General features: G+C 37.8%; 1 protein-coding gene across 3 annotated transcripts in view; it reads left to right on the plus strand.

The window, feature by feature from the left end:
* The window catches only part of FBN1 (fibrillin 1), a 192,673-nt gene that overhangs the window by 123,586 nt on the left and 49,551 nt on the right, over positions 1–19,536 (plus strand). For all 3 annotated transcript variants that reach the window (XM_075207977.1, XM_075207978.1, XM_075207979.1), the window contains exons 24-32: positions 56–181; positions 1,253–1,477; positions 1,968–2,093; positions 2,168–2,296; positions 2,781–2,906; positions 3,786–3,911; positions 5,553–5,675; positions 8,803–8,928; positions 9,737–9,862. In XM_075207977.1, the coding sequence (XP_075064078.1) occupies positions 56–181; positions 1,253–1,477; positions 1,968–2,093; positions 2,168–2,296; positions 2,781–2,906; positions 3,786–3,911; positions 5,553–5,675; positions 8,803–8,928; positions 9,737–9,862 (1,233 nt within the window). The remainder of the gene's footprint in view (positions 1–55; positions 182–1,252; positions 1,478–1,967; positions 2,094–2,167; positions 2,297–2,780; positions 2,907–3,785; positions 3,912–5,552; positions 5,676–8,802; positions 8,929–9,736; positions 9,863–19,536) is intronic.

Below are 19,536 nucleotides of genomic sequence, written 5' to 3' on the forward strand. Positions count from 1 at the left end.
AATGGCATTATTCGTATTGTTTCACTAATGCAGCATTCATTTGTTTTGGATACAGATGTTAATGAGTGCGATGTGTTCCGTGGATTGTGCACCAATGGTCAGTGTGCTAACACATTCGGATCCTTTGTCTGTCAATGCCCCAGTGGGATGACGCTTGATGCTTCTGGACGCACATGTCTTGGTATGATTTCACAAACTTTGCAAAATGCACAAAGACACAGGAAATATTTGTTTGAATACTTTCCAGGATCTCCCTTGTGAATTTTGAATAACAATGATATAATCCAAGGAGGTTATATTATACTTTTGTATTAAAAGATCTGTAATGTCGGAATCAGATTGGCATTCCCAGTAATTCACAGGTGGATTTTGCAGATACAATTTAATAAAACTGGATTCCTGAGATTGTAATGCAAGAAAGTAGATAAAAACCATCGTACCCTGTTGTCGCTTGTTACACAATGGCTGGCACTGTCTCTAGTGTAGCCCTAGTATTATTATTGCCAGTAATAACTGACAACACATCCTGCCAGGCAAGGGGAAAGGTACCAGATAGATATTATTAGCCCCATTCAACCTAAGAAATATACAGAACTATCATGCAGAGCTTTGGCCAGTGAAGCTAACGATAGTATTTGAGTGCCTCAGAAACATGTGGACAGGTATAAAAGTGTGGTAGGAACTAAATTGGTACCAATGTGTAACATAAGACATTTGGGTGGGTCTGGGTGAGGTTTATTTCTTATAAAGATTTTTCCATTTAGCGATGGTGTGTATATTTATTATAACATAGCTGGGCGCTGACAAAATGTATCACTTACATTTGGGCTGCAAAATTGGTATTCCAATGTGTTTTATGCAACCAGAGAAAGAAGTGGTAAGATGATGACTGAGGCTACGTGGTCTTTCCAGTAATCTGGGACTGTATTTTAAGGTCTTAGTTAATATGCTCTGTTGTTAGTTTTAATAGATATGTTAAGCAGTCCTTTTTCTAATTTATTGTCAAATGTAGTTTAGACAAAAGGCACTTTATAAAGCCATTTGCCTTGCATCTTCATAGCTGTATATGATCACTAGGTGACTTCTAAAGTCTTTTTAACATACAGAACAGGATACACGACCTCCTATACACAGTACTTGATGAGCAAGTTGGATAGTGGTGTACCTTAAGGAGCTATCCAGCGAGGTCAGGTAGCTAATTGGAGAGATAAGTAAATACATTGTATGCATATGGTTTTATTATTTACATCAGACATCCGTTTGGAGACCTGCTACCTAAAACACGAGGAGGAGGAGTGTTCTGTGTCTATTGCTGGCCGCCACCGCTTGGATGCATGTTGCTGCTCTGTTGGGGCTGCCTGGGGACCTGACTGTGAGGAGTGTCCACCTGTGGGATCAGCAGAGTTCCACGCCCTTTGTCCCAGAGGGCCTGGCTTTGCATCTAAAGAGATAACACCTGGAAAAACATTCTCCAAAGGTAAAAGTCTAATGTATTCGCCTCTGTGGACGCAGGGCTTGATCTAGCTATTATGTTGCATTATTAATATTATCCTTTATTTATTTAGCGCCCACATACTATGCAGTGCTTTACAAATATTGTTTTTAATTATTAAAATCAGTCTGCATGAATTGGTGTTGCCCCTCTAAATTGTGCTCTGTTAGCAGGCAGATATTGTCATTTGACTAGCACTGGAGCTAACATTAGTTTTATTAATTCCCTACATGTTGCTGTCCTCCAAAACCTGCTACCTGAGAAAGCTAATTAATCCTACTTCATTGCTGAGACAGGAGATATCTACATATATGCCATTTTACATAATAAATAGAGTTTAATTTTCCTTTTGTAGATAGGTTTCCTGTTGGCAATCTCAATTCTGTTAATCTTTGAACAAATATTTATTGGCTATGTCACATGTATGAAAAGAGGATTTGCTGCTTCACAAATGTTATCTTACGTTTTCTTGTAGACATCAATGAATGTAAAATGATCCCAAGCCTGTGCAAGTACGGTAAATGCAGAAACACTATTGGCAGTTTCAAGTGCCGATGTGACAATGGCTTTGCCCTGGATGCTGAGGAAAGAAACTGCACAGGTACATATTCAATTCTAGAATGTATAAACACAATGCATTCTTCTTTTTACTTTAACCATGCTTGGTCTTTACAGATATTGATGAATGCAGAATATCCCCCGATCTCTGTGGACAAGGCAACTGCATCAATACTCCTGGAGACTTTGAGTGTGACTGCTTTGAAGGCTATGAAAGTGGATTCATGATGATGAAGAACTGCATGGGTGAGTGCTGCTCACTTCCCATTTAATGCACAATTTCCTTTAGTAATAATGGTATACGGCAATCGTTTAGACAAGTCAAAGAAATTAAAACTCACAAACATTTACAAAACAGCAACAAATAATGTTGCCATTAAGAGGACTGTGTGGATATATATATATATATATATATATATATATATATATATATATATATATATACATATATATACACATATATGTGTGTGTGTGGTGTGTGTGTGTGTGTATATGCATACATATATATATATATATGTATATATGTATACATTATATATATATAAATATATATTTGTATATATATGTGTGTGTGTGTGTATATATATATATATATATATATATATATATATATATATCTTATAGGTCTCCTTCAATGTTCTATTATAACAATTTGTTATTCTCTAGAATCTATTCTTGTTGGTATTGTGACTTCATGTTGCTTAGAACATTTCACGTCTCTGTATTCCAGATATTGATGAATGTGAAAGGAACCCACTCTTGTGTCGTGGTGGCATCTGCCTGAACACAGAGGGAAGTTTTAAATGTGAATGTCCTCCTGGACATGAAGTGTCCCCTGATAATTCTGTTTGTATAGGTATGTTACAGATACTGTGATATCCTCATCATTTTCTTACCTCTCCTTATCAAGCAATACATCTTGCTAGTCACTAATGATAGGCTCTAACCGTTTTACTCAAACACTTGATTATTGTTTTACTTTACCTTAACACTATTGTTGTTTAATAAAATGAACTCCTGGTGGGGTCTCAATTGTCAGATATGTATGTGTATTGAAAACTGCCTCTTTTGGGGTTCCAGCACAAAGGCACACTGATACTTTGGGTCCCAGAACAAAGGCAGACTGACACTGGGGTGCCAGAGCAATGGCATACTGACACTGAGATCCCAGAACAATAGCAGACTGACACTGGGATCCCAGAACAATAGCAGACTGACACTGGGGTCCCAGAGCAATGGCATACTGACACTGAGATCCCAGAACAATAGCAGACTGACCCTATGATCCCAGAACAATAGCAGACTGACGCTGGCGTCCCAGAACAAAAGCAGACTGACTTTTGGAGTCCCAGAACAATGGCTGACTGACACATGGGGTCTCAAGAGCAACAACACACTGACACTGATCAAGAAGAATGGCATAATGGGACAGGTCATTCCCATACAAATGGGACTTGGTATCTCAAGAGAATGGCATACTGACTGTTGGCATGTCTGAAGATTGCATACTGACACTTAGGGACCCAGAACAATGGCACAAGTATACATGAGGTCCAAAAACACTAACACACTGACACAAAGGGTCCAAGAACAAAGACACACTGAAACATGGGGTCATGCAAAATTATACACTAAGACTGGTATACGTGTCTAGTGCTTTCAAAGACATCTGTGATGATAGATTTCCTCTACAGTTATTGTCTGCCATGTTCTAATAGACTCTTGCTTCCTTCAGATATCAATGAGTGTGAGCTCGGCATGGAGTTGTGCAGATATGGTCGATGTATAAACCTGATCGGCAGATACCAATGTGCATGTGAACCTGGATATAAACCATCAGATGATAAACTCTCCTGTGTTGGTAAGTTTTCTGTTTTATTAATATATTTTATTGTTTATTATCACATTCTCTGCTATGTATTTTTGTATTTACCGTATATATCTTATTTCAAAAACAAAATTAATTTACAACAAAACAAACAGAATAATGTGGGTTGGAAATATATAGAATGAAATACTAAATAATTCTATCATTGTATACTGGACTGGCGCTAAGAGTAGGCAGTAATGACAGCTGCCTTGGCACATTAAAATCCATCCTACTGCACATTTAGGACCACCCCTTTATTAATTTAAACCATGCCAGTTTCTCCTAAAATACTGCTTGGTTTAGTCTCAGTTGCATCTTAACTTAATAATGACATTGGGACATTTAGTGCATTTTTATGTGTTTAAAACTATTTTTAACATTGGTTTAAATGCTCTTTCCTGTATAAAGTGCACTACAACAATCCATTCAATGGTTTTTACCATCTGTATAATTTAAATCTGTAAAGTTAATTTATAAAACTGCAAAACGCACACCTATATTAGTGCACGTTTTATGTGAATGCATCCATTTTTGCTTGAAAGGGCATGGATTTAAGGTTCAAATGGTAGTGACAGATGTGAAGAATAGTAGGAGAAATATTTCATATTATTGGGCCTAATTCGTTAAGGAAAGTAAGGCAAAAAAATGAGTAAGTTTTCTCCTGGACAAAACCATGTGTCAATGTAAGGGGTGCAAACTAGTTTTTTATTTTGCACATAAGTTAAATGTTGCCTATTTTTTCATGTAGCACACAAATACTTGATAGCTTATTTGTACACTGAAATTTTAGGTTGATAGGACATGCCCTACGCAACTATAAATCTGCCATCACGTTTTACATTTACCTCCCCCTCCAATGCAACATGGTTTTGCCAAGATGCAAAGTTACTCATTTTATTTTGCTTTACTTTCCTTAATGAATCGGGCCCACTGAGTTTGTACTTAACACATGCAGTATGAGTAAAAGCTAGAAACTTGTGTTAAGTACAGAAGCTCAAAATTGTTTCAAAGTGGTTTTCAAATTGGCCTTGAAATCGGTTCTAAATTTTAAAAATTTGTGAAAAATTTTCGAACTTTATATTAGACTTAAAACATTCAAGCAAAGCAAACAAGTTTGGTCATTTTTGAGCCATTTCAAACTTATTCAGGCTTATTTATGCATAGTGGATACATTATATAGTATGTTTAATAGTTGTGTATGTGAAAAGTTAGGGTATGTGTACAGACATATTTTTGCTGATACTTTTGGGCCGAAATGTTACTATTAATTCTATATCAGACTTCATACCCAAAAGAAATACAATTTGAGCAATCTTGCTGATGAGAGCCATGACTAAAAAATGTGCATTTTTTCATGTGGCACCGTTCATATAGATCCAAAGTTGTATAACTGTAATTGTGGTTTGCGATCTGCCAGTTTGGAAACATGCCCCTTGATGTGTGTTATATTTCCTAATAAATTGCAAAGTTGGAAAACTGCCTGAAAAGATGCATTTATAATAAAGTTCTAATATGCGCATAATTTAGAAAAGGTGCATATTTTAGTATATATTAATGTCACTTGTGAATGAAAAGCGTATAACTTTTTTTTAGATTCTACATTTGTTTTAATTATTCTTTTATTATTTTTAGATATCGATGAGTGTGAAATTTTCAATGGTGGCTGTGACTCAAACTGTACAAACTCTCAAGGAAGTTATGAGTGTAGCTGCGTAGAAGGTTATGCTTTGATGCCGGATCACAGATCCTGTACCGGTAAGACCCATTTGTGTGCTTATATTACCATCCATGATGTGTGATACAATTAGAGGTGATTTCCTTACCTGTACTACAACACATATGTCTAGAAAGTGTTATCCTTTACCATGAAGTGTCCAGGCTTCTTTTCTATAGTCATGTAGAATTATCCCCTAGCAATGGTTCAATGTAATACATGTTTTTTGGAACTGTTGTCTTCTAAATAACAATAAAATGTTGCAATAGAATAGAAGCCTTTGGGGTATATTTACTAAACTGCGGGTTTTGAAAAAGTGGAGATGTTGTCTATAGCAACCAATCAGATTCTAGTTATCATTTATTTAGTACATTCTACAAAATGACAGCTAGACTCTGATTGGTTACTATAGGCAACATCTCCACTTTTTCAAGTCCGCAGTTTAGTAAATATACCCATTACTTTAAATAACTTAATTTCTAATAAAGTCTTGTAATGTTTACATGTTTGTGGATTTTGCTGTTAGATAGATTAGTTTAAATTTAGCTTTAAAACACAATTTTTGCTATAGTATTAATCTCTGCATTATATCCAGCTCTGCAGCAGTTTGTGCTCATAGTATGCACTCTGGAAAGAGAAGAATATAGTAATTCTAGGCGTACTAAGCTGAAATAAGCAAAATTGTTTATGTGTTAATTTAAACCAAACCTGATAATTGTATTATCTCCAAGCATTGGAATGAAAATGGAGATTGTTGAAAGCATTTTCTTAATGAAACCATCCGGTGACCCACATTGGTGTGAGGTGAAGCAGCTGAGTTTTCTGCCAAAATCAAGCCATCCGCATAATAGTCTATTTACAAGAACATAGATTTATTGTGCAAATACTGACAACCTTTTCTCTCTATTTGGAATGGAATGCCGCAGCTAGAACAAAACAGGCCTCAAATGGCTTCTCAGTATAACTATTTATAAGAGAAGGCAATATTTTTTTAGCCTCATTTTCAACCCTGTAGTGGCGGAGAGCTCCAAGATGTGTACTTCAGAGTCTGCAGCCTTACTGATCCTCTGGCTTTCTCTGCGTTATGTAAATGTTTGTCTTTTTATAGGACAATTTATGTCGCAGGAGTAATATCTTCATAATTGTCCAAATCTATTATTGCTAAAATCTATTTTACATTTTTTTATTTCTATGGTACTTGTAAGATGCAATACCATAATTAGCACCTGGTGAGCTAACATTCCTTACAATTCAGTTGGATACTTAGGCAATTACTGCATTATACTATGTTTTTGAAGCTATGTTTTATGCAGAGTGAGGAATGCAAATCAATGTCATTTCACTTAGTAAAGGGCGCAAATAGTTTACTCTATAACAAGCCGTCCACTTAACGTTGAGGTGTAGATTTAATTCAGTTGTAAAGAAGCATTTATACAACTGCATTATTGGCTATACTGGGAACGATAATATAAATATCAACATATATTGGTATTGTTAGACATTGGAAAACAAATTAATATATTAAAATAATGAAATGAAGGAAGGAGGAGATAAAGAGGAAATAAGGTGAGAGACAGAGGTCGGGCATGGTAGTAGGCAGAGGTGTCCCACATAACAGAATTTAGACAACCAACTTCTCCACAACTGTTTAGTTCTTTATAGTATCAGGAGCCAAAAATGTTTAGAGACAACTAGAAGGTGGTTTACGGTAATCATACTCATAAGCAGTGTATTGTAGTGCATATCAACACCGGTTAACGTCACTACTTAAAAAGCAAGTAACAGGTGTCAACTTAAATAAGGCAATCTTTTCTAGAGAATAGCTTTTGTGTTTTTGATGACTCAAACCTAAAATGATTGCTTCACTGGGCAAGTCCAATACATAGGTACCATGGTTTCAGTATGATCACATTCACAGACACAGATTCTGGGAGCCCCAGCACAGAATCCTCCCGATCCTCAGGGACATTATATCATAAATTAAGCATTTTAAGGTTCTACTCCTTTTGCTGAATGTTTGCAGAGTGTGCTTCATGTGTTGTTTAAGAGTTTGTGACCTAATTATGCTCACACTTCTTATAACAATACAGGTTTTGAGATATTGTCTTTCACAATATCATATAGTTTAGAGACCAGCTCAGCAAAAATACTGAGACTAAAGGTCATCAGACCAACCAGTCATGGAACGAAAAGATTGTTGACCCATGAAAGCTAAAACTTTACACTTAGGATGGACTCTCTCACACAGCTACCTATCTTGTAAAGTGTCCAAAACAATAAATTACCCTACATCAAAAAGATTTGATGCAAATCAAGTACAGTTAGCTTTCCAAAGTTATATTTTATTCAGGTAGATGTTCAAGCATTGCCATTATAATAAGTTTTGTTACTTGCATTACATAAAACATTGCTTGTTGGTGGGTCAGCCAAAGAAGCAATTACAGACAGAGCTGTCCAGCTTTTATTGAGGATGGTCATTTTATTTTAATTCACCTTTTTTGGTGAATTGTTGGTAGCCCTTGAGGACTGGGTTTGGAGAATCCCATCATTGCACTGCAACCCTGTTAAATTCAAGCCTTCAGTTGAACAGAGCAAAAATGCAGCAGACTCTGCTAACAATAGGGTTCATTTTGCTCCATTTCCGTGAATAAATAGAGCAGGGGTTGCATGTGTATATATTCTAAAACAGAGCGTAGTAGCTTTGTAAGTCTCACTATCCTCAGGACTGCTATTTTAATGTCTCTCAACTTGGGTACTACTGTTCCATATATAGCAAGGCTAAAAAACACTATGTTATAATAATGTAATAATAATAAAGGCTCTACTACTTTTCAAAATGTAATATGTAAATCAGAAAGTTGGTAAAAAGGTAGGAATCTTTACGGATTAAATTCAGTGTCCAAATTTCACAGTAATATGTTAGTAAAAGGACTGCTGAATGATATCCTGATTAATCAGAGTGGTTTTAATATTCAGCGAAAAATAAGACAATTCATTTCACTGTTCTATACAGTATATTAAATATTTATTTGTGGTTTAGTACCATTTTAGTCTATATTTTGTTAACCTAACATTTATTACAATTATAGTGTTTATGTTTTAACAGAAAGGAAGAAATATATATTTGTAATATTGTATTATAATTTATATCTACTTGTTTCTGTTTAGATATTGACGAGTGTGAAACGAATCCAAATATCTGTGACGGAGGGCAGTGCACAAACATACCTGGGGAGTACCGCTGCCTTTGCTACGATGGTTACATGTCATCTCTTGATATGAAGACTTGTCTAGGTCTGTTGCTACTTCATAAATTACATTTTACAGAGCGTTTTGTGTGTTCGCAGTGCACATGAGTCTTGCTTCATACATTTTATACCCATGCTGTGCGGCTGCAAATTGCTCTATGCTGGTGAACATACTTTCACATTGTGCTCCAATCAGCTACACTGCAAGGGAAAATTCCACGCATTTGCCTGGTAATGAATCACGTTGTATCTGTTTTACATTTGAAACCCATTTATTGCCAATTTAGGAATAGAGTTATTGCCAGAAAGCCCCTCCAGTTGTTATTGCCCCCTATAGATGCTAGTTCTGCAATAAGATGATTTTTACAGGAAACAAGATTTTAATCAAAATGTATGGGCTGCAGACTAGGATTTCTTACTTTGTGGCACACAGGGTTATTTCAGACAATTGCAAGGAATACCTCATAGTTTTACATTAACTCAGAACCAGTTCACTATCTCATTAAAGAATAAAATACAAAGAAAACAGAGGTAATGCTCAATTAAAATGTAAGATATTAGAGGGTACATGGTAAATTGTACAGACTTAAAGGGGTATATAAGTAGTAAGACTATATTTTGCTTTTCATGACACATAACCTTATAGCTCAGTCATAGTCATAGTTTTACTGTTAAAAGGGGCAGGCAAACAAGTGGTTAAAAAGGAGACATAACGATTTTACAGAGACCCATCACTTACAGGTTTCATGCGTCTCTGCAGCTGTGTAACTTTATCTGCTTGGAAGCCTATGGTATGGACAGTTGTTCATTGTATATTTAATTGTTCATATCCTCTATTATGTATTTTGTTTCAGATGTTGATGAGTGTATACTTCATTTAAACATCTGTCTAAGTGGAAGTTGTGAGAACACCAAAGGCTCATTCATCTGCCATTGCAATCCCGGCTACTCTGGCAAGAAAGGAATCACTGGATGCACAGGTAACAAGCGCTACACAATAGCTGCGGCTCTAGTTTTAGATGATAGGGAAGTTCCAAACTGCTGCTTTGTGTATCGGTAGATTAATCTCTCAGTCCAATACCAGAATGATAGACCCTGGGACAGTCATACTGATTGTGTGAGATCTTATAATGTCACATACAGCCCCTTCTTCAGGTTATTATTATATACCAATGCATATGTATTACTGAATTAAATAATATATGTGAAAGTATTCAACATGTTGTTACCCTGGCAGTTGTTGTTTTTGATAAGTTGGATCGAACTTCTCTTATCTTGCATCACTCTTGGGATGTGCAGAAAAGAATGTGAGTGCCCGGTTTGCTGTCTTCTATCTGAGGCTATTGGCACATGGCCACTTTGTACACCCACATATTAAACTCAATGCTTACTCTCTTTATTTCCCTGCATTGCTGGCAGTATACATCCAGAGTCCCTGCTATATTACTATTAATATACTTAATGAAACTGAATTCTCATGAATATTGGTTCAGACTATAACAGTGGCAGCCTGAACTGTGTGTTAGATGAAAGCTGCTCCAAATGCTCTTAACAGGTTTCTTTCCTACCTTAAGGTCAATCATTGCACTTGACAGCAATTGTCCGAGCACAAATTTAAGAAGGAGGATTTCATGGCTGCAACTACCAATCCCATACCTTTCTTTGGCTCAGATACTACCATATGTCTTTTGGGGTGGCCTGAAGAAATCCCCCGCTCCTCTGTTGATTGCTATAAAGTGCAGTGAAGATGGACATCTCCTTTTGGCTAATGGCATAATCTGGAAACTGTGTGTTTGCAGTTTGCATTCCTAACTGAAGAGAGCTTAACTTCATTGGATAGGAAGTGAATAAGTAATGCTCACATCCAATAGCGTTCTGCCTCTTTCGGCCAAGAACACCTGCTGCTTAGTCTCTATCAACCAGTGGGTTTAAATGGCTCGTTTAGCCAGGTATAGTCCAAATTACACAAGTCCTGCTAACATGATTACTCATTTCCCTGACCATATATAGCATATCATATAGTAAGATATTATCAGTGTACTCATTAAATGTGAAATGAACAGAACAGTCATTTTCAACACTTTTTGAAAACTTAAAAAGCAAGCATTTTATATATGATGGGATGTTCCGTGTTCCTCTGGCTAAAGGGAGGTCCCAGACTCTGACTCTGAACATGTGGAAGACACATGTGGAAAATAAATTCATCCCAGTATTTTTGAATCCCCATTTATCAATATTACTGTTGTTTTCATGCTAACACATTAGTAGTTAGCATTGCCAACATATCTAACCCATCATTCTGTAACATGATGATATATTTGTGACATATGGTGGAAATGATTTCATATTAGCAAAAATTTATGAGAATAGGTCCCCTATGATTAGTGATAATGAGTAGTATTCTGTAAGGAGCGCTGCCATCACATACACTTCCTGGGAGCTCCACCTTTCCTGTGTCCCATGTCTTCATTACTGTTCCACCCATGGTGTCTCTAATAAACTTACATATACAACTACAAGGTTAAATAGCTTCCTAAGAGCCACAAATCCATTTATGTTTTCCACGTTCATTGGCTTTAATTTATTGACTTAAACATATTCTTCTAAAGCTTTTACTAAATAATTTGCTTTATCTTCCTGTTTCCCTGTGTATTTTTCAGCTGTGCATTTATATCATCAGGTTGCGTTCTTTACTTTTGGTGCCCTAGGAATTGTTTTGATCTATAGAGATAATTGTTTCCAATGTAGACAGCACAGCAGGGCTATCTCTTATGCCAGAGCAGTGGAAAGAAACTTTTCCTGATAATATAAGTTAGTGGCTGAAAAACACAGATTAAAAATAGAATGTTCTATCTAGCCAAATACCTAGTAAAAGCTGCATGAGGGCATGCACATGCCGATAAATTAAATTCACATGAAGATGGGCTGCTCCTTTAAGGAGCTTTGAAAAGTGTTTTTCTAAGATTTAAGACCAGTGCAGCTCCTTTTGATAAATACCTATGATTATGCCTATGTGTTGACAATATTGTTATTAAAATGAGTACAGGCAGTTCATTGGAAGTGTTCCCTTTTCCTATTTAAAGAGCCTAGCAACAGGAAGAATTTAAAGGCTGTTTCCCTTATTTTTCCTAGAAACTGCAGGGCAACCTTTCACTGTGGTTTTCTGTACTAAAGTTTAGATATGAAATGTACTGAAGACATTCTCAGCTTAGCACTAAAACACATACCATACGTTTCACATCTGGAGTCACTGCCTTTTACTGACATGCAAGCTTATTTCAATCCAAAACATTGCTAATCTGAGTTGTAAATCAAAGAAACTGACATGTATTCTGCCCGTGGCACAGCCAGTTTGCCCTGCAGTGTGTGCTTTCTTGTGCTGCATGTTTAGACTATAATTAGCAGCAAGAATAGATTAAGTTTTAGTATAAAGTAAGTTACTTATAGTACAGTACATGAGCAATACTAATAGTGTGATAATAGCTGTATCACACCCTGCAGATATCAATGGTGTTATAATTATGTTGGGGTTTCGCTGGCTAATACTTGCAGAATGTGAGAGGGCAGCGCTCTCTACAGACAATGCTTGCAAAATTTGAGAGGGCAGCGTACTCTGCAGACAATGCTTGCATAATGTGAGAAGGCAGCGCTCTCTAGAGACAATGCTTGCAGAATGTGAGAGGGCAGCGTACTCTGCAGACAATGCTTGCATAATGTGAGAAGGCAGCGCTCTCTAGAGACAATGCTTGCAGAATGTGAAAGGGCAGCGCTCTATAGGGACAATGTTTGCAGAATGTGAGAGAGCAGCGCACTCTAGAGACAATGCTTGCAGAATGTGAGAGTGCAGCGATCTCTGAAGATGATTTCTGCAGAATGTGAGAGGGCCAGTGCCATCTTTGCCATTGGGCACGATGGGCAGGTGCCCGGGGGCCCCACAGGCAAGGGGGCCCCATAGACAGGGCTCTTAAGTAAAATAAATAATCCTGCAAATATATCTATATCTATCTATCTATATATATATCTCTATATATCTATATCTATATATATATATATATATATATATATATATATATATATATATATATATATGATACACATATATAGAGGTAGGGGCCCCGCTGCACTGCTTTGCCCGGGGGCCCATAATGTTGTTAAGGTGGCCCTGGAGAGGAGAGTGCTTTCTAGAGACAATGCTTGCAGAATGTGACTGGGCAGCATGCTCTGCAGACAATGCTTGCAGAATGTGAGAGGGCAACACTCTTTAGAGACAATGCTTGGAGAATGTGAGAAGGCAGTGCTTTCTAGAGACAATGCTTGCAGAATGTGAGTGGGCAGCACTCTTTAGAGGCAATACTTGGAGAATGTGAGAAGGCAGCGCTCTCTAGAGACAGTGCTTGCAGAATGTGAGAGGGCAGAGCTCTCTAGAGTCAATGCTGTCAGAATGTGAGAGGGCAGCACTCTCTAGAGACAATGCTTGCAGAATGTGAGTGGGCAACACTCTTTAGAGACAATGCTTGCAGAATGTGAGAAGGCAGTGCTCTCTAGAGACAATGCTTGCAGAATGTGAGTGGGCAGCACTCTTTAGAGGCAATACTTGGAGAATGTGAGAAGGCAGCGCTCTCTAGAGACAGTGCTTGCAGAATGTGAGAGGGCAGAGCTCTCTAGAGTCAATGCTGTCAGAATGTGAGAGGGCAGCACTCTCTAGAGACAATGATTGCAGAATGTGAGTGGGCAGCACTCTTTAGAGGCAATGCTGGCAGGATGTGAGAGGTCAGAGCTCTCTGGATATGATATTTGCAGAATATGAAAGGGCAGCATGCTCTGGAGATAAGGCTTGCAGAATGTAAGAAGGCAGTGCTCTCTAGAGACGATGCTTGCAGAATGTGAAAGGGCAGCGCTCTATAGAGACAATGCTTGCAGAATGTGAGAGTGCAGCGATCTCTGAAGATGATGTTTGCAGGATATGTGAGGGCAGTGTGCTCTGGAGACAATGCTTGCAGTATGTGAAAGGGCAGCACTCTCTAGAGACAATGATTGCAGAATGTGAGAGGGCAGTGCTCTCTAGAGGCAATGCTTGCAGAATGTGACTGGGCAGTGTGCTCTGCAGACAATGCTTGGAGAATGTGAGAAGGCAGCGCTCTCTAGAGACAATGCTTGCAGAATGTGAGAGGGCAGTATGCTCTATAGACAATGCTGTCAGAATGTGAGAGGGCAGCACTCTTTAGAGACAATGCTTGCAGGGTGTGAGAGGTCAGAGCTCTCTGGATATGATATTTGCAGAATATGAAAGGGCAGCGTGCTCTGGAGACAAGGCTTGCAGAATGTAAGAAGGCAGTGCTCTCTAGAGACGATGCTTGCAGAATGTGAGAGGGCAGCACGCTTTATAGACAATGCTTGCAGAATGTGAGAAGGCAGTGCTCTCTAGAGACAATGCTTGCAGAATGTGAGAGGGCAGCACGCTTTATAGACAATGCTTGCAGAATGTGAGAAGGCAGTGCTCTCTAGAGACAATGCTTTGCGAATGTGAGAAGGCAGTGCTCTCTAGAGACAATGCTTGCAGAATGTGAAAAGGCAGCGCTCTATAGAGACAATGCTTGCAGAATGTGAGAGTGCAGCGATCTCTGAAGATGATGTTTGCAGGATATGTGAGGGCAGTGTGCTCTGGAGACAATGGTTGCAGTATGTGAAAGGGCAGCACGCTTTATAGACAATGCTTGCAGAATGTGAGAAGGCAGTGCTCTCTAGAGACGACGTTTGCAGAATATGAAAGGGCAGCGTGCTCTGGAGATATTGCTTTCTAGAGACAATGCTTGCAGAATGTGAGAAGGCAGTTCTCTCTAGAGACAATGCTTGCAGAATGTGAGAAGGCAGTGCTCTCTAGAGACAATTCTTGTAGAATGTAAGAAGTCAGTGCTCTCTAGAGACAATGCTTGCTTTTAATGAAACATCCCAAGATTGGATGAACACATTATCAATGGGAACAGCTCTTCAATGTAAATGGTATGCTTTTTTCTCTTTTCTAATCCTCCTGTTCTCCACCACCTTAACTCTGCTCTCCAGCTCCTTGTCTCTCCTGTGAGGTCCTTCTGCTCCTCTTCCTCTCTCGCTACCCCGATGGGTGCCCTCACCTTTCATCTAGCTGTACTTTGAGCTCTGAGTTACTGTGCTTCTTGTTAACTGTACCGTGCTGTCTCACCCTGTATCGTATTTCTGTCTGTCCCTGTACGGCGCTACGGACACCTAGTGGCGCCTTATAAATAAAAATTAATAATAATATTAAACTAGGTTTATAAAAACAGTATTTAATAATCATGGCAAATGTATATCCTATCTAGCAAAACCCATTGTAATATTTGTAAGCAGTAAAGAGAAACATTATAATTATTATCAATGTAACCAGCTCAATGTAGAATGGGTGGCTGCACCTCAAAAATAATAATAATAATAATAATAATAATAATAATAATAATAATGCATATGAATTTTAGTGAAGTTATTATGTACAAAACTTATTGTACATATCTGGTTTTTTTTCCAGCATTTGTCCAGCAATTACAGAATACACGATTTTCTCATTTTATATTCTTATTTAACAAAGTACAGTGCAACTATATATGATAGTGTAGTATAATACCCATCACCTTCACACAAGGGAGGCACAGAGTGCCTTATGCCTCAGTGATGTCACTAGCTCCTAGTGATTTAATACTTTGGATTCTCATGCACATTGGTCCAGAATGTAAAATGACGGCTTGTACTGTGTAGGTAATGGATATAGTTTAAGTAAGTATTAATAGGAAGATGTTACAGTTTTACCCAAGAACTCCACAGTATTATTCTCTGGGCTCCATTAGAGTTGATCTAAATATTTCAACTCCCTTGTCATTGTGGATTGTTTCCATTCCAACAAAATAAACATGTTTTATTTCCCTAATCAGTCAGCATTCGCCATCCACCCACTGTCATGTAGCACATTCCCATCCCACACAGATGCTTTTTTTTCTCCTTCTAAGTAGACTTTAGAGGACAGTTCAGACATTTGTTTTGTTTCTTGTCCGAGGTATATTACATCTGTAATAGATAATCAGCAGGAAAACTCAATGGAAAAATATGACAAAGAAACATACATCATTAGGCCTTAGCTAAATTGTAATTTAATAATTCATCTATCAGTTTTTTTATTTATTTTTATTTCAATGTTCATTCTCTAATTGTTGACATATAAATACAGAGAAGAAAGGGGGGTCAATTTCAGGTTCCCCTTAATATCATGATATGATAGGCTGAGCCATGAATTGCCATTAGATTACCGTTTATCCTATAACTGTTACAAGTACCAAATATCTTGAGAAAATTTGAAGCCTACTAAATTGCAGTATAATACTGGATCGGCCTATAGGTAATAGGCACTACATGCCATTCTTGTTTGTCAGTCTGTGGACCTTAATTTGAAAGTTCTCTGGCTGACCACTGGGTGCCTTGGTTTTATCAGCTCAAAAATACAACCCCCTACCTCTTATCAATCTACAACTCCTCCTGAGCCCCCACATTTCCCCCCTGCCCTGTTCATTAGATTAAACTTTTCTATTTTTCTTCTAAAATTTTGCTTGGTGTATCCTTACTTATAGCCTGAATTAATCATGAGAGTGGGGTGACATTGGGACCGTCTTTAGTATTTGTTTTGGGTGTGTGAAGCTTATTTTTACATTGGACATAATGTGCCCAGAAATGTATTTATCCAATGAAGTGTAACTTGTAGAAGCACAATGCTTGTGAACACTTGTCATGAAGGTGAGCGGAATTATGTGGTAGAACAGAGACATAGGTAATTGTAATATTCAGGCACATAACTCCTATTAATGAAATGTTTTTATTGTGTAGGTCTCGGGCCTGCATCATGTTTGGATGTAAGTCTGTTTGCGTGCTGTATCTTGCATGAAGTAGTACTGTGCATGTGCAGAAACAGACCTTACACCAATGAACGCAATTCATGTAAAAATGCAGATGACACCACTGCCTATGACTTGAGAGGGGGAACTAAGGTGGGAAGGGCCGGACGGACATAGACCGTGCAGTGTTGGTGTGCCAAGGGTGTGCTGATGGAGATGTGGCCCATTTATTGTAAGTACGCTTGGTATGTCACTTGTACCAGCTACTGGGCAGGTGAAAGTGCTGACTGATAGTGACGACGGACATGCCATAGTCTTTGTATTAAAAACTACACGTATGTCTGCCACTAACTAGCACAGAACATGTGAGGAGGACTGGCTATATAAATACACTGTATGTTCAGCATGCATGAAAAGCATCTTGATTTATGTATTTAATATACCAATAAAATATTTGCATGCAAGTTGTGTCTGAGCATGAATCAGGCCCCTCATGTTTAATGTCTTTTCTGAAGGTAGTTCTGTCTGTACACTGAATTAAGTTTGGTTTAGGAGGCGTTCACACAGATAGGGGAACATAACATGCTAATATATAATTAGTAAATAGCACAATCGGGGTGGTTGATACAGGGGCTTAAGCTGACTGCTGTTATGGAGTAAGGAAGGAATTTTCTCCCTGTGAGTTAAATGTGGCATCTGCTTTGCTGGGGATTGTTTTGCTTTCTCTGCATCATCACAGCTAGAATTTAGAATCTTGTCAGACTTTGTGTCTGTTTCCAGCTTCACCCACTATAAAACAATGGAGTCCCTTATGCTTTTATTCAGCAGTAAATTAAATAAAGTACAAAAAATGCCTCTTTCAAATCTAGAAAAATGTGTTGAATATGGCCCATGATAAGTTCATTATTTCCCTATATCTTGGAATCATTTACAGAACAATGCATTCCTTAGGACTTTTGCACCAATTTTAACACATCTGGCATAAATAACTTCATGTCCCAAAGAGCAATCTGATGGTCCATGATGCGTGGTCAGATGTATTTGGTAGAAAATACTGACAATACAGCTGGAAGCAATGCTCACTATCAGATTTGGACTCCACCCTTCATTAATTTCATTTTTTTTTTAACCGGGGACAGTAAGAGGACATTGACGAATAGCTTTACTTCAGTAATAATACATCTTCATTTTAAGATAGCAAATAGATTGCTTTAGGTGTGCAGAATTATGCACATATTTTGCATCTAGACAGAGCAAAGGAAGTAGTTGCAATGAATGGGAAAGTGGTGATGTATGACCCCTCCAAGGTGCTTCAAATATGCGTTATACTCACCTTGATGTGAGCTGTCTAATCTTCTAGGAGCGCAGGTATAAAAACAAAGACAATGAGGTGCTCAATATAAATTGGATTTTGCAAAACATCTCTTTCCTTTCCCTTACAAAGTTGCAAACTATATGCACCGTTGAATTTCCTAAACGGAATGGTTCCCAGAGAGTTTATACTTGGGTAACTGACAGGCAGGAGATCAGTTTCATACTTTCCCACTGAGAGCCAAGATTTGCATGAATACATTTTTCCCTGGGAAGAATTGCTTTGGATCAATTCTAATAAACATCCTTTTGCAGTTTAGACCAAACCACAGAGCAAATCACCACAATCCTCAATATATTTTATTTATATTCAATTTCGATTGGTATAAGTTCGCACACTGTGGGCCTGATGCTGAGTTAGGATCAAAGCAAAAACAAGGAGCAAAATTGCACCCAGACAAACCATGTTACAATGCAAAGGGTACAAATTAATTTCTTTTTGAACGTGCAAGGAAAATACTGGCTGTTTTTTCATCTAGCACACAAATACTTGATAACTCTCTCTCTAATACAACATGGTTTTGCCGGGGAGCAAATTTGCTCCTTTTCCTTGCTTTGCTCCTAACTCAGCATCAGGCCCAGTAAGATCAGGTCATATTTTTTAGCTAGTAACATAGTAACTCACTTTATAAATAACAGAGCTGAATAGCTCTTTCTTTACATAGACTGTATTTTATCTATATTATTATTTAGTAGTATTTCATATTATAAATGGATGATTTTGATTTCATGATATTGGTTACCACCATGCATGTGGTTGGTTTTACTATACAGGCTGTGTAGGTACAGTCTGATTTTCAGCAGTGTCTAGGAGAAGAGAGAAGAGAGTCTATTTTGCAGAGTTTGCTTTAAGCAGAATTGCCAAGATATGTCTAGTGTTTGTTTTCCTAGTAAGTACAGGAATCTCCCTGAGCTCCCTGGACCCTTACAAAGATCCTTATATATCTTCACCCAATTCCTTCCCTGTGTCTTCATAAATATGACATGTTCCACATTCCACAAACAGGACAATGTGCAAAATATCAGTTTCACAGGCTGTTCCAGCTCTGTGGGAAAATAGTATGTACGCATGAGAGGACAAAGGATCAGCATGGGGCAGCTCTATTAAGTTAGATTGGAGATGATTAAATCTCTTTTGTCTATCTATTATTTGTTGATCACACACAGTCGCAATATAGTATTAATGTTAATCTAGGGAGCATAAACAGCTAATGAAAGCCCAGTAATACATTTTCATCCCGTGTTTTCCTTGTCTTTTTGATTTTTTTTACATATTGTTTGGTTCAGTATTTCTTCTTGTAGATGTCTCTTGGGCAGTGTTTTCCTGGTTAAAACAGGTCAAGACCAGGAGATCTGGAGTTTGAATGTGTAAACTCTGCTCTTGGGCAGAGTAG

Source organism: Mixophyes fleayi, chromosome 4 (assembly GCF_038048845.1).
Source record: "Mixophyes fleayi isolate aMixFle1 chromosome 4, aMixFle1.hap1, whole genome shotgun sequence".
In the NCBI taxonomy this organism is placed as follows: Eukaryota; Metazoa; Chordata; class Amphibia; order Anura; family Limnodynastidae; genus Mixophyes; species Mixophyes fleayi.